This window comes from Muntiacus reevesi, chromosome 7, assembly GCF_963930625.1.
Source record: "Muntiacus reevesi chromosome 7, mMunRee1.1, whole genome shotgun sequence".
In the NCBI taxonomy this organism is placed as follows: Eukaryota; Metazoa; Chordata; class Mammalia; order Artiodactyla; family Cervidae; genus Muntiacus; species Muntiacus reevesi.
In genome coordinates, this window is record NC_089255.1 from 81,147,441 (window position 1) to 81,171,957 (window position 24,517).

The 24,517-nt window shown below is 45.6% G+C and overlaps 1 protein-coding gene across 4 annotated transcripts in view; it reads left to right on the top strand.

Moving 5' to 3' along the window:
• Window positions 1–231: 231 nt before the first annotated feature.
• DCAF4 (DDB1 and CUL4 associated factor 4) overlaps window positions 232–24,517 on the top strand; it is a 36,690-nt gene continuing 12,404 nt past the window's right edge. For 3 of the 4 annotated variants that reach the window (XR_010664013.1, XM_065941710.1, XM_065941709.1), the window contains exons 1-8: window positions 232–359; window positions 14,613–14,709; window positions 16,841–16,938; window positions 17,345–17,502; window positions 18,245–18,327; window positions 19,451–19,553; window positions 21,506–21,649; window positions 22,329–22,378. Coding sequence is in view for 3 of the 4 variants with exons in the window: in XM_065941710.1 (XP_065797782.1) it covers window positions 14,621–14,709; window positions 16,841–16,938; window positions 17,345–17,502; window positions 18,245–18,327; window positions 19,451–19,553; window positions 21,506–21,649; window positions 22,329–22,378 (725 nt within the window). In the remaining variant the exon portion in view is untranslated. Of the gene's footprint in view, window positions 360–14,612; window positions 14,710–16,840; window positions 16,939–16,975; window positions 17,085–17,344; window positions 17,503–18,244; window positions 18,328–19,450; window positions 19,554–21,505; window positions 21,650–22,328; window positions 22,379–24,517 lie in introns of those variants that run through there. The other variant, XM_065941711.1, reaches the window with a different exon arrangement.

A 24,517-nucleotide genomic window follows, 5' to 3' on the forward strand; every position in this document is an offset into this window, starting at 1 on the left:
TGGCCCCGCCCGAAACATGCTTGGCCCCGCCCCCAAGAGCCTATGGCCCCCGCCCCAAAGGGCGGAACCCAAAGAAGTCAGCCGCCGATTCGCTGCCTTTTCGCCAAGCCTGGGCGGAGCCGAGCCTCCAACCCCGCCCCCTCCCTAAGATCCACCCTTATTGGTATAGACCGTCAGAAGACGCGCCCAATGAGAAAAGAGGGGCGGCCGCCATCTCCCTATCCGCTGCGTCGACGCGAGCGTGGACGCAACTAAGTGGCAGACGCTACCCTTCCGTCTTTCCGGGTCTTCCAAGCTTCGACCCCGGCTCCTGTCGACCCTGGGCCCGAGGGAGAGCCAGAAAAAAATCCTCTGATCGAGTAAGTCTGCGCTGGCTGGAGTACTGTTGGCATCGGTTCGGGGGCCGCTGCTGCTCCTCTGATTGAGCTCGGGGTGAGATAGGAGGTGGGGGGCAAGGCCCGAGAAAAGGGGCGGGGAGAAGGATCCTAACACGTGGAATGCCGGCCTGGCCCCGGCGTGGGTAGTGGGCTGGGCGGGCGAACCCTGGTTGAGTGGAGTCTATGGGCGCGTGGAGCTCGCTTGTCCTGTTCGATTTACAGCCGTAGAGACGGGAGAGGAAGGCCCTGAGGATCGCCGCTCTGTGTCTGCCCGGATGGAGCGTTCTTTCTAAATTGTGATGTCAACGTGCCACCCAACAGCTGCCAGTGGCTGGACTGCGGGCCCTTGGTGGCGGTTTTACCTGGAAGTTCAGATTGTGGTTGACTTTCAGACAGGTCAGCATAGCAGTTAAGGCAAGCACCTACAGTACTAGGCACTACCAACTGCTTTATAAGCATTATCGAAGCTTTCCGCACACTAACCCCATGAGGTCGGTGGTAGTACCTCTGTTGGACGCAAAACGAGCCCTAGTGAGATTGTCATTTACCCGAGGTCACTAGCAAGCTGTGGGGCCACGGGATGAACCCACGCTTCCCGAAGTTAACCTCCGCACCGAGGTGCCTTAGCGGTGAAGCTAGCGCTTGCCGTGTCCAAGAAGCCTCACCGTCTCCCCGGTTGACCTCAGAAACCATGACTCCCCCGCCCCCTTTCCCCCGGACGGACATGGGGTGGTCCACAGACCTTGTCCTGTGAATCCAACAGCTCGAAGGAAAGAAAACTGAGGCCACAGCTTCCAAGAGGAAACAAAATTCCAAAACCCCAAACTCTAGTTTTAAATAATCGTAGAGATCGCAGTTGAAGTGGTGTCCTGAGGCAGACCAGCAGGAATAGAATCCCTTCCCCAACCCCACCCCATTGTGTCTTTCTGGGTACCATATTTAGCCTTCAAAGCCTTGATTTCCTTCATTTGTGGGGTGGTTTTAAATACTACGCAGGGTGGGCATGGCAAGCCCCCTGTAAAGGTCATTTTATATGGGGCTTTTCAAGCCAGTGTCGGTAGCGTTTCCCACGCTGCAGTCCAGTAACCTCGATAATCTTAACTCAGCTGTCGCTGGATATTTAGGATGTGTCTCATTCATAAACGTTAAGTACTTTTGTAGCAGGAAAATGTTTGTTTGTTTGTTTGGGCTTCCCTGGTGGCTCAGCTGGTAAAGAATCCACCTGCAATGCGGAAGACCTGGATTCGATCCCTGGTTTGGAAGATCCCCTGGAAAAGGGTAGGGCCACCCACTCCAGTATTCTGGAGAATTCCATGATCTGTATAGTCCATAGGGTCGCAGAGTCGGACACGACTGAGCGACTTTCACTTGGATATAATTCGCCTTTTTATAGTGCACAGTTCGGCAGGTTTTGTAGAATATTTCCAAGGTCGTGTGACCATCTTGCGTGTGTGCGTGCCGCGTCAGTCGCTATATGGTGTCTGACTCTTTGCGACCCTGTAGACTGTAGCCCACCAGGCTCTGCTGCCCATGGGATTCTCCAGGTGAGAATACTGGAGTGGGTTGCCATGCCCTTCTCCAGGGGACCTTCCAGAACCAGGGATAAAACCCGTGTCTCTTTGGTCTCTTATGACTCCTGCATTCATAGATAGGTTATTTACCACTAGCGCCGCCTGGGAAGCCCCGCGACCATCTTATTCCAGGATACTTTCATCACTCCCCAAGGAAGCCACTGCGGGCCATGTGCTGGGTCGGACAGGGCAGTGAGCCCACCCCACCTTGCACAGAGGCCAGGAGAGAGGCTGCCTGGTTAGGTCTGAGATTCCCGGGCCCGGCCTTTTCCGGGCTGCACCTTCGGGATTTGGCCGCCAGGCCTGGGATTGTATCTTGGGGAAGAGGTAGGCAGCGGTACCGGGAAACTGCGCAGCTCAAACCTGGAGCAGTTTGGTGAGCTGTGCGAATCTTTGGCGCGCATGCGCAAAAGCTACCAGGCTCCCAGTCAGAGCCAACTTGCCAACGAGAGAGCTTCACAAAAGACCCCAGCTTTGAAGTGGGGCCCGAAAACTACCGAAGCGTGTGCCGACCTTCAGGATTGTCTGCATGCCACAGCAGTGAGGGGAAGGAACCATAAACGAAACGGAATGACCTCACATTGACGTCAACATCAAGAAATGGAGTTGCCTAACTGTACCTGAAGTAGAAGATACATTACCACACCCTTCCGCCGGACATGTTATTTCCTGATGAACCCAGTTACAGAGAGCTACAGTGGATGCTGTACAGACAGCCCTCATCTGGAGGAAATGGTTGGCAGTTCCGAAAAGCAGAAAGTAAAGGCTATGAAGACTGTATTTTCAGAATTTATCATTATTGAAATGCTTTTTCTCCGCAAAGCTTCAGAGGTATACACTGCTGCCTACCAAAATATACAAAAGATTGATGAGAAGCTCTGAGGTTTTCAGAAGCTCTAGGTATTCACCCGGTTATCCATCTCACATATATTGTAAGAGTACATTAACAGAATCCTTTTCAGAGATTGCTCTGTCTGTCTGGAACAGGACAAGTGTCCACCAGTGGACTAAGAGAGGATCAATAAGAAGATGAATTAGATATTACAGAAGAAGGAAACTAACTTTCCTTAGTACACATCTCATTTTCATTTTTATCTTAATGTGACTCAGATTTCAGGATTGCTGAATTAATAGAACTTTATTCTGGTTTGCTCTGCTAAACATCAAAATGGAATGCTGCTGAAAATAGGGGGGAAATTAAAGGATTATTTATGCTGACCCAAAATGAAGGTTTTAAAAAATATTACACACCCAGTCATTTCACTTCCTACCTAGTCAACTTCCTTCCCAGTGATATATGGTCTTTTTGTATAACTCTCACACTTTTTTTTTTTTAAGATTATAGGCTTCAAAGTATTTCATATTAATGTACTGTGCCTGGTTGGGAGTCCTGTATTAAGTAAATATCAAAACCCAAAAGTTCTACCAATTCCTCTTAGCTTCTTTTAGATTGACTTCCCAAAAGGATCCTGTGTAGTCATTCTGATTAAATATAAATTATGTTCCATGAAGCTTTAACTAAAAAGACAAGTTTTCTTTTTAAAAAAGAAAAAAAACTTTCACTGATTCATTAAGTTCCATCATTTGATCTGTAAATTTGCCTTTCAACAAGTGTATAATCAAGCAGAATAAAGGCAATATGATGGCAGTATATCCATATTTTACAAATGCACAAAGCATAAATTTTAAAGTCATATTCAGTTTGATTCTGACTTTAAAACAAGTAAAACTGCTGTCATGCTCATAGAGAATAGGCTTGTGGTTGCTAAGGGGGAGGCGGGTTGGAGGGGTGGAGTGGGAGGTTAAGGTTCTCAGATGTGAGCTATTACATGTAGAATGGATGGATAAACAAGGTCCTACTGCACAGAACAGAGAACTGTGTTCAATATCCTGTGATAAACCATATTGTAAATGAATGCTTTAAAAAAGAGTGTGTGTGTGTATGTGTATAACTGAACACTCTTCTGTTCAGCAGAAATTAACACATTGTAAATCAATTGTAATTTAAAACATTTTTTAACTGCTGTCATACTCAAGTATTATATATGGTACTAGTAATTTGGTAGAATGTTGCCTAAGAAGACATAAACACGAACACATGGAACATCATAAATCATTTAAAATTCTATAAAAATTTTTCAAAACTACCACCTAGATAATAAAAAGATGTAATAGTTATTCTTGGAAGCATGAAACAGTTTAATCAGAGTCTTTATCAACTCATCTGGGGATAACTGGAAAAAGCAGTTATTCATAACAGAAAAACAGGCTTTCAAGAAGCTTTAAAAAAAAAAAGAGGACCTGGCCCTTTACGCTCCCCATACTCTGTACCCCTCCTCCTTCAGTCCCTGAAAATCCACTTCTCTCTTTCTGCCTCAATGAATGTGCCTATTTTGAAGATTTCATATACATCAAATAAATCACACAGTATGTAGCTTTTTGTGTCCCACTTCTTTCACTTAGCATAGTATTTTCAAGGTTCATCCATGATGTAGCTTCCATCAATAGTACATTCTTTTTATGCCTGAATAACAGTCTGTTGTATGAATGTGCTATATTTTTACTGATTCATCAGTTGATAGAAACTTTTATTATTTACACTTTGGGACAATTATGAATAATACTGCTGTGAACATTACTGTCCAGATCTTTATATGGCCATATATTTTCATTTCTGCTGGATTTTGTTAAGTCATATGGTAACTCTGTGTGGAATCTTTTGAGGAATTGCCAAACTATTTTCCATAGTGACTGCAGTGTTTTACATTCCCACCAGAAGTTTCTTCACATCTTCACCAATACTTTTCTTTTTCTCTTTTTGTAGCCATCCTGAGAGGGATAAAGTGGTAACTTATTGTGGTTTTGATTTGCATCTACCTAATGACCAACCTAGATAGCACATTAAAAAGCAGAGACATTACTTTGCCAACAAAGGTCCGTCTAGTCAAGGCTATGGTTTTTCCATTGGTCTTGTATGGATATGAGAGTTGGATGGTGAAGAAAGCTGAGCACTGAAAAATTGATGCTTTTGAATTATGGTGTTGGAGAAGACTGTTGAGAGTCCCTTGGAATGCAAGGAGATCCAACCAGTCCATCCTAAAGGAGATCAGTCCTGGGTGTTCACTGGAAGGACTGATGCTGAAGCTGAAACTCCAATACTTTGGCCACCTTATGCGAAGAGTTGACTCATTTGAAAAGACCCTGATGCTGGGAGGGATTAGGGGCAGGAGGAGAAGGGGACAACAGAGGATGAGATGACTGGATGGCATCACCGACTCGGGCATGAGTTTGAGTGAACTCCGGGAGTTGGTGATGGACAGGGAGGCCTGGCGTGCTGCGATTCATGGGGTCACAAAGAGTCAGACACGACTGAGTGATTGAACTGAACTGAATGACTAATGAGGGCTTTCCTGGTGACTCAGATGGTAAAGAATCAGCCTGCAATGCTGGAGACCTGGATTCAATCCCTGGGTTGGGAAGATCCCCTGGAGGAGGGCATGGCAACCCACTCCAGTATTCTTGCCCGGAGAGTCCCCATGGACAGAGGTTCCTGGCGGGCTACAGTCCTCTGGGGTCGCAGAGTCTCACTCGACTGAGTGACTAAGCACACAGCACAGTGACTAATGATGCTGAGCTTCTTGTCATGTTCTAAGTGGCCGTTTACCACATTCTAAGTGGTATATGTTTAAAGAATTGTCTTCAGATTTTTTCCCTTATTTTTAATTCAGTTATTTTTTTCTTGTTGGGTTGTATATATATTCTGGATACTAGATCCTTATCAAATACATGATTTAAAAATACTTCTCCCATTCTGTGGGTTGTCTTTTCACTTTCTTGATAGTGTTCTTAGCACAAAAGTTTTTACTTTTGATGAAGTCTAGTTAAGCTATTTTTTCTTGTTCTTTGAGTGTCATACTTAAGAAAGTGTTGCTTGTTCAAAAGTTCATGATGATTTATGCCTTTGTTTTCTTCCAAAAGTTTTATAGTTCGAGAGCTTAGACCCATTCAAGTTAAGTTTATACACGGCGTGAAATAGGAATCAGATTCATTCTTCTGCAGGTGAATATCCAGAGCTTTGGGCAGTTGAAAGATATTTATCTGCCGCCACCTCCCACCCCCGTATGATCTTGGCACCTTCGTCAAAAATCAATTGTCAGGACTTCCATGGTGGTCCAATAGTTGGGAATCCACCTGCCAATGTGGGGTACATGGGTTCCATCCCTGGTCCAGAAGGATCCCACATGCTGTTGGGCAGCTGAGCGTGGGTGCCACAACTACTGAACCTGCGTCCTAGAGCCCGCGTGCCACAGCTACTGAGCCCACGAGCCGCAAGTCCTAAAGTCCGTGTGCCCTACAGCCTGTGCTCTGCAACAAGAGAAGCCCCCACAATGAGAAACCCACGCTCTGCAACTAGAGTAGCCCCCACCTGAGGCAACTAGAGGAAAGCCCATGCTCAGCATCAAAGACCCAGCACAGCTAAAAATAAATAGATAAATAAGTTTCTTTAAAAAATTAATAGGCATAAATATATGGATTTATTTCTGGATATTATTTCATCCATAAATATATGGATGTGTATATTTATACATCCATAAATATATGTATTTATGTATTTATTTCTGGATTTCTTTCTTTCTTTATTTCCCAGTCCTACTCCCCTGATTTATATTGCTGTCCTTGTGCCAGTACCCGTGTCTTGATTACTGTAGCACTGAAATTGGGAAGTGTGAGTCCTCCACTTTGCTCTCTTTCAAGATTATTTTCACTCTTCTGTGTCCCTTACATTTCCATATGAATTTCAGGATCAACTTAGCAACTTCTCCAAAGATGGCAGTTGGAATTTTGATAGCAGTATGTTAAATCTGTCCATCAGTTTGTAGACCATCTTAAGTCTTCCAATCCGTGACATGGTTGTCTTCTCATTTATTTAGGTCCTCTTTAATTTCTTTCAACAATGTCTTGTAGTTTCAATGTACGGAGTTGTGCACTCATTAAATTTATCACTAAGTACTTTATTCCTTTTGATGCTATTGTAAATGGATTTGTATTCATTTCATTTTCAGATTATTCACTACTCATGTAGAAGTAGAGTTATTTTGCATCCTTCAGTCTTGTTTAACTCATTTCTTAGCTCCAGTAGTTTTTGTGCATATGTGTATATGTGAATTCTTTAGGATTTTCTTTATGTATAACATCATGTCATCTACACATATAAATAGTTTTACTTCTTCCTTTCCTGTTTGTATTCCTTTTATTTCTTTTTCTTCCCTAATTGTTCCTGGCTAGAACTTTCAGGACAGTGTTAAATGGAAATAAAAACAGACATTCTTGTCTTATTCCTGATCTTAGGAGAAAAGCTTGCGATCTTTTACCATTATGATGTTAGCTGTGGGGGTTTTGTCAATGCCCTTATCAAGTTGAGGAAGTTACCTTCTGCGCCGAGTTTTTGTCATGACAGGATATTGGATTTTTTTTTTTAAGATAAGAGCTGTTTTGTTTTTGAATTTTATTTATTTTTGGTTACGCTGGATCTTCATTTCTGTGGGCCAGGCTTTCTTTAGTTGTGGTGTGCGGGCTTCTCAATCAGTGGCCCAGGTCCCAGAGGACACAAGCTTTAGTAGTTGCAGTACGCAGGTTTAGTTGCCCCATAGCATGTAGGATCTTCCTGGACCAGGGATCAAACCCATGTCCACTGCTTTGGCAGGCAGGTTCTTAACCACTGGACCACCAGGGAAGTTCAGCATGACATTGGATTTTGTCCAGTGTTTTTTTGCATCTATTGAGATAATCACGTGGGTGGGTTTTTTTTTCCCCTCGTTTATTCTGTTAATATGGTGTGTTGCACTGATATTTTTTTTTTTTAATGTTGAACCTAGATTTGGTTTGCTAGCATGTGGTTGAGGAATAGTGTCTATGTTCACAAAGTAGGTTGATCTGTAGTTTTCTTGTCTCGTGATACCTTTGTCTGGTTTTGGCAACAGAGGACTACTAGCTTCATAAAATGAGTTGGAAAGTTATAGTAAATGTCTTGCATATAATTCTTACAATCTTTTGGATTATTTTCTTAGGATCAATTCCCAGAAGAAGGCATGTACATTTAAATTACTTGATGAGTATTGCTCGGACATTTTCCAAAAAGGTGTCGTGTTTCTTTATTTGTTTGAGGTTAACATTATCTTTCTAGAATAATGGTCTCTTAGAAATTATTATTCTTTATTCCTTTAAGTGCTTGAAAGATACTCTAAAAGGCAAAGTCAAGCTCAGCCTGCCGCAACACATCTTATTTAATGTCTGTGCCTGGCAGAGTGGCTCCCAAGGAGCTGAGAGCCAGCATTTCATCCCCAGCAAAATTGTTATTGAGCACTTCCTTTTGGAGCAGGGTTTCTTAACCTTGGCACTATTTGGAGCTGGATAATTTGTTGTAAAGGACTGTCCCGTATTACAGGATGGTTAGCAGCATCCCAGGCTTCTACCCACTAGATGCCAGAGCAGCCCACCCCTCCGCACCCCCAAGTTGTGACAAACAAAAATGTCCCTGGAAATTGCCAGATGTCTGTCCCCTGGTGGGTGAAATCGCCCTTGGTTGAGAAACACAAATCTAAAAACTGATTGTGCTGACTTCATGTTACTGTCCAGTAAAATTGTCTCTGATTTTGAATTTTAATCCTCGCTGTATATTTGGCTTGAGCCACATTTGTCTCAATCTGTTACCGTGTGCTGATGACTTTCAAATCTATATCTTTCGCCTCATTTCCCCTCTGGATTCCCAGGCCCGTTTTAACACATCTTGAGATTGGCTTGTTCACAGTCAGACTTCGTTCCCCAAGCTGCCCTTCCTTCTTTATTCTCGGACTCTTAGGTCAGAACACTACCAGTTATTCACTTATCAGTTTTCAGCTGCCCTCTGTCCTCCTCTCCCATGAAATTTACCTTTACATCTTTCTAACTTCAGGGTTCTCTATCCCAGGTATTACTATCACTTCCATGTTGGTAGGTTCATCTAACCTGAGTTGCTGCAGCAACCCTTAACTTCCAATTTATTCCCTCCACCACTGCCTCTAAAGTGCCCGTTCTAAAATTCAGGTCTAATGTTACTCACCCAGCACCCAGGGACCTCAGTATCTGACCCTGCTTGCCTCTAGCCCAACCTCCCAACCCCTTGTACATTAGGCTCTGGCCACACCAAAAACTGCTTGCAGACTCCTCACGCTGCCACCTTGCCTGACACGCTGGGTTCAAATTCGCTCTCTCCTCTGGCTCTTCCACTCTGAGCCATCACTGCCATCTCCCTGACTGCACCTAGAGAGACCTGTCATCACCCTGAAGATGCACTGCAGGAATTGGTTCATGCATTCATCTTCCCTCTAAGCACCGAGTCCCTTGAGAATGGGAACCACAGTTTATCTCTGCCTGCCCCTCCATGCCCACTGCCTGACGTGAGCGGGCACTTTGTAATGTATGTTGGATAGCAAATGGAAATACCCAGAGCAGAAGGAAGCTACTTGGGATTTAAAATAGCTGCAGAGTTGGCTGGTTGTTGGTCAGTTGATTTTAGCTCAGTGAACATTTACTGAGAGCCAACTACTGAGTGCCAGGAATAGAAAAAAGAACAAAGTAGGATTTTTGTCTTGAAGAAGTCATATCACATCTGATGGTGATGGTGGGAGTATAGAGTTCAATGAAGTGGGATAGGTGCAAGCCTGGTCCCTAAAGTGGATATTGAGATTAAACTATGTTTACACTCCCCACCTCTGAAACAGACTTCTTAAAGGTACAAAAGATACCGCTTCATCCTACTGTTAATAATTCTTTTCTGTGTTTGGTCAACATCTATTTATTATGACTTTTTGAAAATGGCTTTGGCTTGATCTTGTCAGCCTCCCTTATTCTGTTGCATTGCCTGAACCTGTGTGTGTGTGAGTTGGTAGTTTAGAAGTTATTATCTTTGGCCAAAACCAGCAGTTGCCATTTCTTTTTTATTTGCTGTGTCCTTGTGATTGTGCAGTGCTCTGTTGAGGACAGGGTTGCTGGTGGGCCAATGGCCTGCCTCCCGCTGGGTGATTTGAAGCCTTTGACTCACCATTATCTTTTTATTGAGTTGGTAAAAATGATAATCTTACAACTTATTTTTAATAAATACAACTTTATTTTTTGTCTGAGACTTAAGATAATTGATCTAAATTCAGGAGCCATTAAAGTGGTTACTGAGGAAAATTAATATATTTTTGGATGGGGTGAAGCAATGGTGGAATTTCAGAGAAGGGAAATACAGGTAGGTAAGAGAACAGGCTAGGAAACTATAGAGAGATTATGAACTCTTTGGAGCATGTTGAATCTGCTAGGTCTGTAGAAGTAGACAGGAGGTGGCCTTTTAGTAAGAATTAGATGCTCTAGAGCAGCAGTCCCTGACGTTTTTGGCACCAGAGACCAGTTTCATGGAAGACAGTTTTTCCATGGGGGGTGGGGGATGGTTTCAGGATGAATCAAGCACATTACATTTATTGTGCACTTTGTTTCTAGTCTAATGACACTGCTGATCTGACAGGAGGTACCGGTCTGGAGGCCTGGAGATTGGGGACCCCTGCTCTAGAGGGATGCTAGGATAGAGGTGAAACTATGTTTGTAGGTGAGATGGTATTAAGTATGGAATCAAGAGGATCTAGGATAGAATGTTGGGAAACACAGAGTGGGTGACCCAAGAGAAATGAGAGAAGGATGAACTTGACAAGTCAGGGGAGAACCAAGAGAAAGCTATTCAGGAAGCTTTGTGGTGTCACAGGAAGCTTTGTGGTATTACATGTCATGAGAATCAGTACTAAAGAGAGACCACTAACATTGGCAAGTAGGTGATCATTAGTTAACACCCCAGTAAGAGCATTTTAGCAGAAGGGTGGGGATAGACGAGGCCTGACTGCATTGAGGAATGATTGGAAAATAAAGAAGTAGGGTGTGTACATACAGATTGTGCTTCCAGAACAGTTTTGTTCCTTTTTGATTGGAGGTGGAGCACATAGAAATGAAAAACCGGAGCATGTTTATAAGCTGAGATAAGGAAAGTAGGAGACTAATTAAACATATGAGAACAGATGTCAGCAGAGTTTGAGAAGGAAACGGTCAGGAGAGATGGGTTTACCTGGAAAAGGCACAGGGACACCTGTTTCTCCTAAACAGGAGGGAAGATGATAAAAATTAGTAAAGGCAGACATTTGTGTAGGGGATGAGAAAGAAGTTGGGGCATTTGTGCTGGTAATGTCTGTCTTCTGGGTGAAGTGGGGAGCTGTGCTATGTACTAACAGTGACTAGAAGGAAGTGGAAAGGATTTTAGGAGAGTGATAACGCTCCGTATTGTCAGGAGTGAATGAGGCTAGGAGTAAATAAAACTAGGTACAGTTTATGATGTCCCAGCAGAGGATGAAAGTGAAACATTTATGATGACTCCAAGTCGGCATCACTGTATGATGAGCTTTAGCGGTGCATAATCTTTCTGGCACAGGACTAGAGAGTGGCTGGTTAAACTAATCCAAATTGTGCAGTGACTCTGTGGGAAGAAGACTGACTTTGAAATGAAGCAAATTAAGGACTTTGTTACAGAATTCATGAAATGTTTAAGTATGATACTCAATTTCTGTTCACTTGTATTGAATTAACCCCAACTCACACTCACAGGTTGACACAGAGTCTTTGGATAAATAGTGAATTCTGGAACGTAGGTCTGGACTTCCAGTGCTCTGTTTGATGCTAGCAGGCAGGCATTCCCTACTCAAAAGTAGAGGTTGGGGAATAAAGGCAAGTTCAGTTCAGTTCAGTCGCTCAGTCGTATCCAACTCTTTGCAACCCCATGAACCGCAGCGCACCAGGCTTCCCTGTCCATCACCAACCGCCAAAGTCTACCCAAACCCATGTCCATTGAGTCGGTGATGCCATCCAACCATCTCATCCTCTGTCATCCCCTTCTCCTGCCCCCAATCCCTCCCAGCATCAGGGTCTTTTCAAATGAGTCAGCTCTTCGCATGAGGTGGCCAAAGTACTGGAGTTTCAGCTTCAACATCAGTCCTTCCAATGAACACCCAGGGCTGATCTCCTTTAGGATGGACTGGTTGGATCTCCTTGCAGTCCAAGGGACTCTCAAGAGTCTTCTCCAATACCACAGTTCAAAAGCATCAATTCTTCAGCGCTCAGCTTTCTTCACTGTCCAACTCTCACATCCATACATGACTACTAGAAAAACCATAGCATTGACTTGATGGACATTTGTTGACAAAGTAATGTCTCTGCTTTTTAATATGCTGTCTAACTTTCCTTCCAAGGAGTAAGTGTCTTTTAATTTCATGGCTGCAGTCACCATCTGCAGTGATTTTGGAGCCCAGAAAAATAAAGTCAGCTATTGTTTCCACTGTTTCCCCATCTATTTGCCATGAAGTGATGGGACCGTATGCCATTATCTTAGTTTTCTGAATGTTGAGCTTTAAGCCAACTTTTCACTCTCCTCTTTCACTTTCATCAGAAGGCTTTTTAGTTCCTCTTCACTTTCTGCCATGAGGGTGGTGTCATCTGCGTATCTGAGGTTATTGATATTTCTCCCAGCAATCTTGATTCCTGCTTGCGCTTCTTCCAGACCAGCGTTTCTCATGATGTACTCTGCATATAAGTTAAATAAGCATGGTGACAATATACAGCCTTGACATACTCCTTTTCCTATTTGGAACCAGTCTGTTGTTCCATGTCCAGTTAGAACTGTTGCTTCCTAACCTGCATACAGATTTCTCAGGAGGCAGATCAGGTGGTCTGGTATTCCCATCTCTTTCAGAATTTTCAATAGTTTATTGTGATCCACACAGTCAAAGGTTTTGGCATAGTCAATAAAGCAGAAATAGATGTTTTTCTGGAACTCTCTTGCTTTTTCAATGATCCAGCGGATATTGGCAATTTGATCTCTGGTTCCTCTGCCTTTTCTAAAACCAGCTTGAACATCTGGAAATTCACGGTTCACGTATTGCTAAAGCCTAGCTTGGAGAATTTTGAGCATTACTTTACTAGCGTGTGAGATAAGTACAATTGTGTGGTAGTTTGAACACTCTTTGGCATTGCCTTTCTTTGGGATTGGAATGAAAACTGACCTTTTCCAGTCCTGTGGCCACTGCTGAGTTTTCCAAATTTCCTGGCATATTGAGTACAGCACTTTCACAGCATCATCTTGTAGGATTTGAAATAGCTCAACTGGAATTCCATCACCTCCACTAGCTTTGTTCATATTGATGCTTCCTAAGGCCCACTTGACTTCACATTCCACCTGTCTGACTATAGGTGAGTGTGAGTGATCACACCATCGTGATTATCTGGGTCGTGAAGATCTTTTTTGTACAGTTCGGTGTATCCTTGCCACGTCTTTTTAATATCTTCTGCTTCTGTTAGGTCCATACCATTTCTGTCCTTTATTGAGCCCATGTTTACGTGAAATGTTCCCTTGGTATCTCTAATTTTCTTGAAGAGATTTCTAGTCTTTCCCATTCTATTGTTTTCCTCTATTTCTTTGCATTGATCCCTGAGGAAGGCTTTCTTATCTCTCCTTGCTTTTCTTTGGAATTTTGCATTCAAATGGGAATATCTTTCCTTTTCTCCTTTGCTTTTCGCTTCCTGTCTTTTCACAGCTATTTGTAAGGCTTCCTCAGACAGCCAGTTTGCTTTTCTGCATTTCTTTTTCTTGGGGATGGTCTTGATTCCTGTCTCCTGTACAAAGGCAAGTAGATTTCTTATCTGTTCTCTAGTTCCTAGAAATATTTTTCTGATTTTTGACATATATAAAGTACATTCAGTCAGATGCCATGGTGTCTCCAGTGAGTGGGGAAGGAATCCCAACTGGGTGTTGGGAAAGCATGAATCTCGCAGCAACTGGACTCCATACTAGAGTTCAGTCTCTTAAGAATTCCTAGTGTGATTCCCATTGTTAAAACTTGTGACATTTTGACAACTAAGTGATAAATTCAGGCTATACAAGGTAAGATTTGAAAAAGCCACTTGAAATAGTTATGGCAGCATCAGTGTCATCATTTCAACAAATGCACACCACACCCTTGCCTTTAACAGTTAATGTACTTCAGGAAGCTTAAACACTCTCTAAAGCACCTTGAGAAGTCACAGGCACTGGTCCCATTTAATTTGTTCACAATTTTTCCTGCTCGATACAGAGAAAGAGAAAGTGTTCACTATTAACTGTTCTGTATGAATCAGGGATGTGTGTGGATTGAAAGAATAATTATTATATAGCTCTGGTGTTAATCTGGTAAGGGAAAGAAGACTAGCCGAAGAAGGTTCTCATGGCAGGCTCAGACTTTAGTCAAAAAGTAATTGTGAGAGTCTGTCAACACGTCACACAGTGACCCGGGCAATGGAGGTTGGCGGGTTGGCGGGCCGGGTGTCTGCTGTGAGGTAAGAGGGCTGCAGACAGCAAGGTGGCTACGGGCGCGTTGGGTTTTATCCATGTGTCCTCCTGGTGCCAGTCCTTCTCCAGGTAAGGCTTGGTGGCGGCTTTCGTGATAACTCAGGTTGGGGACATCCTTTTGCCTAGTTCTGTACGTGAAGGAACTGAACTGTCAAAAGCAAACAAGAGAAAGATGTGCACACGTGCATTTGCATGTAATTTTTGTTTCTTCTTCCTGTCTTTTAGGAGCTGAAATGCATAAAAGCAGCTGGCACAGTAGAAGACACAGGAGAAGGGGCCACCGACACAGCGCTGGGTTCAGGCAGCATGGTTCTAACGAGAGGCAAGTGCCGTTGCCCCGTGTCTTCCTAGGTGACAGCACCCTCACACACACGTAACTCCCTAAGGGTCTCGACCAAATGCAGCATCTGAGGTGGGGCTGACTAGACTCTACACATCTCACACACTTCCATGGGGGTGTCTCTGCTGCGGACTGGGCTGTCTGCCACACTTTGAGTAGTGAGGAGATGGCCACACTCATCTTTCTCTTCGTGTGACCATGACTTGTGGCCAGAGCCCTCGCCACAGGCTTAGAGTAAACATTGTCTGGTATAACTGAGGAGCTGTTTCTTGATTTTTTAGACCTTTTGCCTCTCTCTCTCATTTTTTTTATCAGCCTATGAAAATAGCTTTCTGGAAACCTAATTTCATTAATTCAGCCTAAATCCCAAGTAATATGTAATAGCTAATATTTAACGAACACAGAAAGGTAGAAAGAGTAATACAGTGGATATCACGTACCTACCACCCAGCTTAGAAAATAAAACAGTGTATACTTAAGTGGAATCCCTATAATAAACATTTTCCACACTTGTTTTTCTGCATGAATGAAGTATAAACAGTCTAGTCTCAGGACATGATTCACCCTACCCCACCCCAGGAGAGGATACCTCCTCACAGTTCAGGGCTGCTGACCTGACCTCTGGCCCTAGGAGGTCTCTACAGCCCATTCCTCACCAGAGGAGACTTATATGCCAATTTCAGAACCCTTCCACACTCTAGATCTCCTTTTAAAATGCACAACTTTCTAATTATAGGATCAGAAGATGTTAAATGCCAGTATGCTTCTCTAGAACAGATTAACTCAAAAGAGTTAAAAAAAAAACACAAGTTTTAGAAAAGCATCAAAATGTGGAAGGAATAAGGGCTTTAGAATTAGGCGATCTGGGTTTGACGCTCTGCGTTTTTCGCTTGTGAAATCGGGCGACCTACTTGATCACCCTGAGTCACTCTTCTTATACAGTATTTCTCTTGCGAGAGTCACAGAAGTGTATGTAAAGCCCCATGAGGATGCCTGGCTCTGAGCAGGCCTTCTGTATGGGCGGGCCTCCCCTCGTGCAAGCTAATAGGGACTCTGAGCTGAAGTCCCAAACTTGACCCATGTTGTAGAAAGATCAGGATAGTACCCAGTGTTTATACTTTTTACAAGGAGAACCATGGGCCCCAGGCCTTCCCCCAGGAGCACAACGTGCACTAGAATGTGGTCTGTGTAAGAAGAGCACCTTGACTCAGCCTGGCAGATCTCGTGGAAACACGCAGGACAACAATCCTCTGCACTCCACGTGGAAAGAAGGGAACAGCAGTCCTTGGACTAGAAATGTAGACATCTGTCATGATACTTAATCTCCCTCTGTCTTGCTGCTGATCACAGATGAACTGCCTCAGGAAGCTCTGGGCCATAAAAAGGGAGAATAAATAGTATTCTCTGAAACTGTGCATAGTTAGTATTTATAGGCAAAGTTCTTTGATTTTTTTTTTAACCTTTTTTTGCAGTTTGTATTCCTTTCAGTGTTATGGGGGCAGGGAAGGTTCATCATTTTGGACTTTACCAGAATTCTAAAATTAGGTCTTTTGTCCTATCATTATATCCTTCAGCCTATAACTGCCACAGGAGCTGCTTGTAGCTTTGCAGAATGAGTCTTTAAACCATGGTTCTGTCCCAGTGTTGTTGAGGAAATCACCTCTGTGCTCGAACCCCAGTTTCTCCAACTGTAGGCTTGGGTAGCCAAGTAAAATGTAAATTCTTTGTACTGCTGAATCCAGTAAAGACTGCAATTCACCTGGCCTTGTAGCTACTCTTGAGCTGATAGATGAGCCCAGCTGGTAAAATTCTTATTGGCCAAGAGTTCTGTTCTCATTTTCATCTGGAAAATCCCAAAAGACCTCAGAGAATGCTCAAAGGAGAAGATACAAAAGGGGAAGTACTGTGACCTGCATCCTATAAAGGATAAAAAACCAAAACCTTGCCCTGACTTTGGTGTATTGGCAGTAGGTAAACTGCTTCCAAGGAAGAGAAGGGTCAGTGCTTCCCAAGTAATCAAGGGTTGGGAATGTGAAGGCTGTGGAACCGCAGGACCCCGCTGTCAGAGAATGACTGGGACTCACTGGCCCCAAGTTACTCTTTGTGTCAACAGGGATGACGCAGGGGCGCAGCAGAGCCCGCGGGCTTCCAGCGATGGCCATGGTGAGGCCCCCTCAACCTCCAGCCCAGCTGGCAGCTCTTCTGTGCCAGGTGAGGCGGCCTGCCGGACAGGGCTCCTCCGGGCCAGCCTGCGGGGAAAGATGAAACCCGGTCATCCCTCGTCGTCTGGGTCTGTCTGCTCTGACTGTCCTCCTCCTCAGCCCTGTGTGTCTTCACTCGTGTGTGGTACACTCTAGGTGTGTCATTGGCCCATTCCTGACTCGGAGGAAATCCTGGGAGCAAATTGAAACACTCAAGGGAGGAGCTGAGTGTGTTAAGAACCGAGATCCCGAGGCAAACGGCTCCCCATGGGCTGAACTCGGGTCCAGGCTCGCCCGCCTGCTGTCCCTCGGGAAGGACCGGCAACCAGGAGGGGTGGTGGGTAGGCCCCTGGGCTCCTCGTTGGGGGGCTAAGTTCATGGAGTTTTAAGTTGAATTTTGTTTCTTTTGACTTAAGAGCTACCAGGTTATTACTTTGATCCTGAAAAGAAGCGCTACTTCCGCTTGCTGCCTGGACATAACAACTGCAACCCTCTCACGAAGGAGAGTATCCGGCAGAAGGAAATGGAGCGCACGAGGCTGAAGCTGCTAGAGGACGAGAAACGGCAGGGAAAGGTAGGTGCTGCCCCCAGGGGCTGCCCCGTCCCCTCCACTCCTGCCAGCGTCCACCCACTGCCGCACGGAGGCGTCAGTTAAACACACCCCGTAACACTCGGCGTAGTACACTTTGGGGGGGTATCATCGAGTTTTCCCTGACGAGAACCTGATGAAGAGAATAGGAACAGGCGACATACTCCTCCCACCACCACTGCCTTTTCTCATTTGCTGGGTTTCATCAGTAATCCTGACACTCTGTTCCTCCCCCGGAGGTTCTCGGATAGCAACCCGATACAGCCTGTGACTGAGTATTTTCAGTGGAAAACCAGAACTTGTGGTTTGGATAGGAGGGTTTCCAGGATCCCTTCTGGGGATGAGACACCCGGACATCTCAGCGATCACAGGAGCAGTGGAATGGAAAATCCGGGCCCCACAGTCACTGTAGCTCAAATGGAAAGCACGTTGCAGACCTGAGTGGCTCGGGCCATTCCTGCACTCACTAGCTCAGTGGCCTCATCTCAGGTTTAAATTGACAGGGGCCTTGGAGAGAAGGGTGCCGAGCAGACTTTGCACCTCTCAGATACTTTGTTGTGATAGGCTTTTCCTCTTTCCAAAGAGAGGAGACTAGCAAAGGAGAGAATCAGATTTTTATGCGTGTAATTTCTGTCAACTTAGTACCTGTTTCTTCATCGCAGCCTAAAAACAGAATCTATTATACAATAACAGAAAACTTCATCGAATCTTTCTATCTTTAATTTAGAAAATAGCCAGGTTGGGATTTAATACATCTTCCTTACTCCAGAAAAGCAAGCTGGGTTTTCTCAACGCCACCAGTTACTGCCGGTAAGATAATGCCTCATGGTTATGTTTTCTTCATCAGTGTTCTTTTCCTATTTTTTATTTCCATGGTCCAATAAGTAAGTCGGCATAGCGCGCGTAGCTGCTCTTTGAGGAGCCTTCACAGTGGAGGCACTCCAGCCCACAGCCTGCCTTCCACTGCTGAAGTCAGTCCTGGGAGCATCACCTTCCCTCTAGAGCCAGCGAGAGCAGGGAAGGGATCTAGGCGGAGAAACTGGGCAGGAATTTCTCAAGGTGTTTCCTCTTTGTTACCTGTAGTTTGTTTCTAGTTGAGTACAAGATCCTTTAACTTCATCCCATCAGACTTCTGCCTCCTTTTCTCCTTCTAACAAGTTGTCAGCAAAAATGGCACGTTAAATGGGTATGTACTAAATTTCAAACACTTGTGATGTCTACAGTTCTAACCAAAGACCTGTGAGGTAGGTTGACCCTTCCCCCAGGTTCCAAAAGAAGAGACAGACTCAGTGGAATGATTTGTTCAGGGCAAAGGTAGAAAGGGGACCGACCATCTGTCTGACTCCCAAGCCTGAGCTCCTAGCCCCTGCATTCTGCTTCTTCCTGCTACAGCTGGGCCAGGGAAGAAACAACATGAGTGTGGGTGGCTTCCTGGGGGAGGCCCCCTCCGGAGAAGGCCGGCCTTACAGGCAATATCAGCCAGTGCAGGTGGGAAAAGAGTTAAAGGGCTAGTCCGAAAAACCTGTGTTTCACCGGAAGACATGCTCGGTCCTTGGTGAAGAGGAAAGGAGGCAATCAGATGGGCGGCTGCACATGAACTGTGTGCCCTTCAGCAGGTTGTTCCGTTTGGTCACATGCTCTTCATCCCAAGGGAAAGAATTGCGCTAGATGATCCAAAACCAATCTTTCTAGCGTGACCTTCTTGGACACCGTGAGTGAGCCACCCATTTCTTTGCTGTAGTTTTCCTAAGATTCTTAAATGGAGCTTCCTTGGGGCCTTGCTCAGCTCCACTGCTGAGATTTAACACGAAAAGAGAACTGACCCATGAGGATGGTCTTCTGGGTGTGGGACAGAGCAGAAGCCCTGTACCTTCTTCATGGATACCTAGGTATGGCGTCCACCCTCCTGTGCTGTTCTCTTTCTCCTTTGCAGTTTAGCCCACGAGCTGCGAGTGAGCTGCATGCAGAGGAAAAAGGTCCAGATTCAGAGCTCGGATCCCTCTGCTTTGGCAAGTGACCAGTTTAACCTGATAATGGTGAGTGCAAGGGAGCCATCCGAGGGTGCTGGGGTGTAGTGGCCGTCCCCTGGACCATTTGTGGCTTCGCTTTGGTTTCCATCAAGCCTGACTGCATAGAAGCCACTAGTCATGAAATCAGGTATTATGGTTCTAACTAGCAGCTACCCAGCGGCAAATGCCAAGCTGGCGAGACAGACTGTGCTGTGACCATTGTCACCCCACTACAGCTGTGTCGCTTGACATTCACTAAAGCCAGGGTCTGCACATGCCAACGGAGAACCATCACAAGGTAACTTCCCACTGGGTATGTTGTGTACACACGTGAGAGAGGACACGGTGGACCAGGGGCCTCTAATCCTTTCTGTGCTGGACGGGATTTGGTGGCCAAACCTGAAGTCCCAGTGTCCTTCAGAAGCAACAGTGTATTCATCTCCTGCTTTGTCCCTGACCTCAGTAGCAGGGCCTGCTCATCCAGCACACCTCCATTTCATCATCCATTGCATCATTTCTGGGGAACAGAAAGTTCCCACTTCTGGTTAGATTTGAACCAGAAGCCGGGGGCCAGAGACATGTTGGCAGAAGATCAGAGTGTCCACCACAGCCAGAAGGAGTCACCCCTGAGCTAGACTGGCAACCCCTGGAGGCCTTCCTGGAGGCAGAGGGCCAGTTAAGGAGAGTGAGAACCTCAGTGGTCTGCTAGTAGGACGAGATGGAACTGACCATTGAGGTCCAGCCCCAGGGGACCTCGGCAGCAGAACCCTTCTGTGGAAGGGGTGTTGGGGGCCAGGAATCACATTCTGTCCAGGTGGGGACAGTAGAGGTCACTGTGCATCTGCTGTTTAGCGTGGCCCGGGTACCCGCTCCTCCCACTTCGGTGCTGGTGCTTGCAGGACCCTCCCTGTCACTCCGCTATGATGACTGGATGGCAGGTGTGACCAGAGAGGTGGGAAGGGCAGTCTGTCACCCAGGGATCAGATTTTCAATCTAACGCTAGTCATAGTTACGATTCTTCAGGAACATACCTGTTCTTGCCGAGTGAGCTTGCAAAGGGAGTATGTTTTCACCAGCATCCAAACCGGTGTGTATATGTGTATATTTATACATATATATTAAAAACACACATATAAAAATTTTGCTTTGAAATAATTAACCACATTTTTTTAAATGAGAAAAGAAAAGCTTAAAATAGCCCACATCCCAGTGCCATCTTTTTATTGCAATTTTTTTCCCCACACAGTGCCTTTTTTTACTTGGTGGTAATTATAGTGAAGTGAAAGTCGCTCAGTCGTGTCCGACTCTTTGCCAACCCGTGGACTATACGGTCCATGGAATTCTCCAGGCCAGAATACTGGAGTGGGTAGACTTTCCCTTCTCCAGGGGATCTTCCCAACTCAGGGATCAAACCCAGATCTCCCACATTGCAGGCGGATTCTTTACCAGCTGAGCCACAAGGGAAGCCCGAGAATACTGGAGGGGGTAGCCTATGCCTTCTCCAGTAGATCTTCCTGACCCAGGAATCGAACTGGTGTCTCCTGAGGTGGTAATCATAGTAGCTATGTAATAGGAATCTGATTTTGCATTCTTTTAGCCCTTGGCATTTATAACTAGCATTTCCCACATTGCTGTGTGGCCTGCATGATGGCCACGTGCTCTGTCACCGTGAGGCTCATCTGAGCAGTCCTCTGGGTGGACGTTAGGACTCTCCCACACCCAGCTGAGTGAGGTCAGACTTGCTGGCCGTGCCCCCCACTGCCATTTTTGCTCCTGAGTTGTGAGACCAGATACCTGTTAGCTTTGCCCAGTGACGGCTACACCACGTAGGGGCAAGTCAGGTCACTCCACACTCCCTCATGGACAGGGGCCCTCACCTGGTAGAAATGCACAGAGAGCGTGGGGGCTGGGCAGTTGGTCTTAGGCAGCCCACCTGGCTCACCCTGGGCGGTCACCCACAGTCCACCTCCCCTCTCCAGGCGGATACCAACAGTGAGCGGCTCTTCACTGTGAACGATGTCAAAGTCGGGGGCTCCAAGTACGGCATCATCAGCCTGCACAGCCTGAAGACCCCCACGTTCAGGGTGCACATGCACGAAAACCTCTATTTCACCAACCGGAAGGTACGCTGCCCTGCGCTGTAGCCTTGGCAGCCGCTTTGCCTTTGGATCCAGGGCGCTGCGGTAGTTGGCCACACTCAGAGGAGAGGAGAGGGCTTGGTGAAGGAGGCAGGGCTCCATTACCTCATTTTCACAAGGGAAAACATGGTGTTTTAGCTCCCAGGAGGTGGGCCACGGTGGGCAGAGGGTCCTCCCACTGCGTCATTCTATTTATCTCCCAGCCAGTCTGGCCAGCACTGAAATCTACGTAAATGTAAGGGGCTTGCTTGCTGACTAGGGGGCAGCCTTTACATTGATTTGGGGTGATGGCATCTGTAAGAAGCTGTGACTTCCTCTTCTGTTGAGACCTGGGCCACAAGACAGACACAGGTTGAAAATGGTTTCTGGGTGAAGTGAGATCCGTTGCAAAGAATCCATCCCCTCCCTGGAGGGGATACCAGATGCCTCATTGTGAGGCCCCCATGCTGATGATGAATGACCCCGGCCCAGGAGTTGCTTCCTCCCCTTGCCCTCAAGGTTCTACGCGGTGGACAGGGAGCTTCCTTGTCCTCAGAAGTTTGTTCCAGCCCCTGCTCAAGGAGTGAGACCTGAAGAAAGCAGTCAGGTGTCTGTATTCTGTAAGAAAGCATCTAAGTCGGCAGTCCGACCAGTCTCCCCATCTTGCTGTGTGTTTCCTCACCAGGTAAACGCCATGTGCTGGGCCTCGCTGAATCACCTGGATTCCCACGTTCTGTATCTTTGGGCGGTGAAGAGGTTTGGTGGGCAGGCCACAGCCTGGTGTAGACCTGGGCACCTGTGGGGTTTGTGAGACTGTCTTGGTGTCTTAGTGTCCAGGGGTCTGGACCATTCTGCGTGCATGTCTCGCCTGGAGGAAAGAGTGGTGACCCGCTAGAAAACAGGGACTCCCATGGAGCACAGAGAAGTAGCTGAAGTGCTGGAACTATGTTGATGTCACCACGTGTCAGACAGAGGTCTGGACTTGAGAGTCGGTGCGTTAGCAGAGGAACCAAACACAAAGGAACAGTAAAGCCTTGCAAAGGGACCCCAGGTCCTCCCGAGACAGAGGGAAGGGGAACCTTGCGGGCGGGGCGGGGAGGCTGGGGCATACCAGAGAGGATGTTCCTTGGACATGGCCTGGGGCTGTGGGCTCTGGGCCTAGGTTGCTGCCCCCGATGGCCTTCTTCAGAGCACTCTTCATGCTAGTCTCCGCTTTCCCTTCCCGGATTGCAGGGGCACACAGTGCACTGTCAGGGTAGCTGGGGTCCCCGGGCGCTCTCGACGGTGCAGAGGTCAGCTGTCCGTCGTGTCCTTCATGGAGAGAAGGACCCAAAGTCAAGGCCATGTGTTAATGAGTCTTGTTGTGGTTTATTTCCATAACAAATGAGTTCTTGAAACTGTGTGACCACTTGTTATGCCTAACTTAGAGTTGTCCTCAGGTTAACTGGTCAACATCTGTGAATACATATCACACAGTGCTTGGCCATATCATGGGTCCTCAACAAATGATGCCTCAATTGGAATCTGTTGGTTTGGTTTGCGGGGGCTTTTTAAGGGGGGAATGTTTTTTTTTTTTCTTTATTTGTTCCACAACACACTGTTTCAAAGGGTTTTATTAGGATCTGATTACAAATTTTATGTAAGACAAACTGTGTGTGTTCTGTAAGTAGAAAGTTTTAGGTGGCTTTCATTTGGTGGGGTTTGTATAGTGATGGGACCACCTGTTACTATCTTAATCTTACCAGAGGGCAGTAGAGATCAAACCTTAAAAAAGGCAAAACAAGAATCTCACTCCCATTTCTGATCTTCAGACAATAGGGCATTTTTCCATGCTTCTCTTTGTGAGGATAAAAATTCATTTATAGGCATACCTCAGAGATAGTGTAGGTTCAGTTCCAGACCACTGCAATAAAGAGAATATCGTAATAAAGCAAGTCATATGAATTTTTTGGTTTCCCAGTACATATAAAAGTTGTTTACACTATTCTGTTAAGTGTGCAGCAGCATTATATTTGAGCAACAACGTATATACCTTAACTTAAAAATACTGTCTTTAAAAATGCTAGTCATCATCTGAGCTTGACTTGTTGAAGACAAGTCAATCTTTTTGCAGTAAACATCAAAGATCATTGATCACAGGTTACTGTAACGTAAACTAGTAATGAAAAATTTTGAAATATTGTGAGAATTACCAAAATGTGACACAAAAACACAAAATGAACAAGTGCCATTGGGAAAATAGCAACAGTAGTGGATTTGCTCAACATCAGGTTGTTACAAATCTTCAATTTGTTTTTAAAAAACAAAACAAAACACTATCTGCAAAGAGCAGTAGAGCATTGCAAAACGGAGTGTGCCTGGAATGGGTTTAGTGACGGGAATGCTGCTGTTTGATCAGCAGCTTGCCCTCTGGTGGTCATTTCGGGTAGTCAGGATTTTATACGCCTGCTGCTTTTACTGAAGGCCTCGAACTCTCTCCCTTTACAAAAATGACACCTGGTTCAGACCAGCCATCTGCTCTTTGCCTTGGAGTGGCGGAAGGTTCGACTGAATTTTTTCTACACTTAACTAGTTTCTTCACTGACCTGTGGCCTATTCAGGGGTTAAATCTTTGATACTGGCCCTTGTAAGTACCGTGCAGAGTTTGAGTGTAACCTGGGTTTCAGCCATAATAACATGAGTAAGGACTTTCTCCTATCCTTGCCCTACAAACCTAAAAGGAAAAGAAAGTTATTTCAGAAAGAATTGAGCTGCCCAGACACAGTGTTCTCATGTGTAGTTTCAACAGCCTCTGTACTACAGATATTTAACATGAGGCTTACCACCCAAGGCAACATGATACCCACACACCACACATGCAGGTGGTCAAGACTG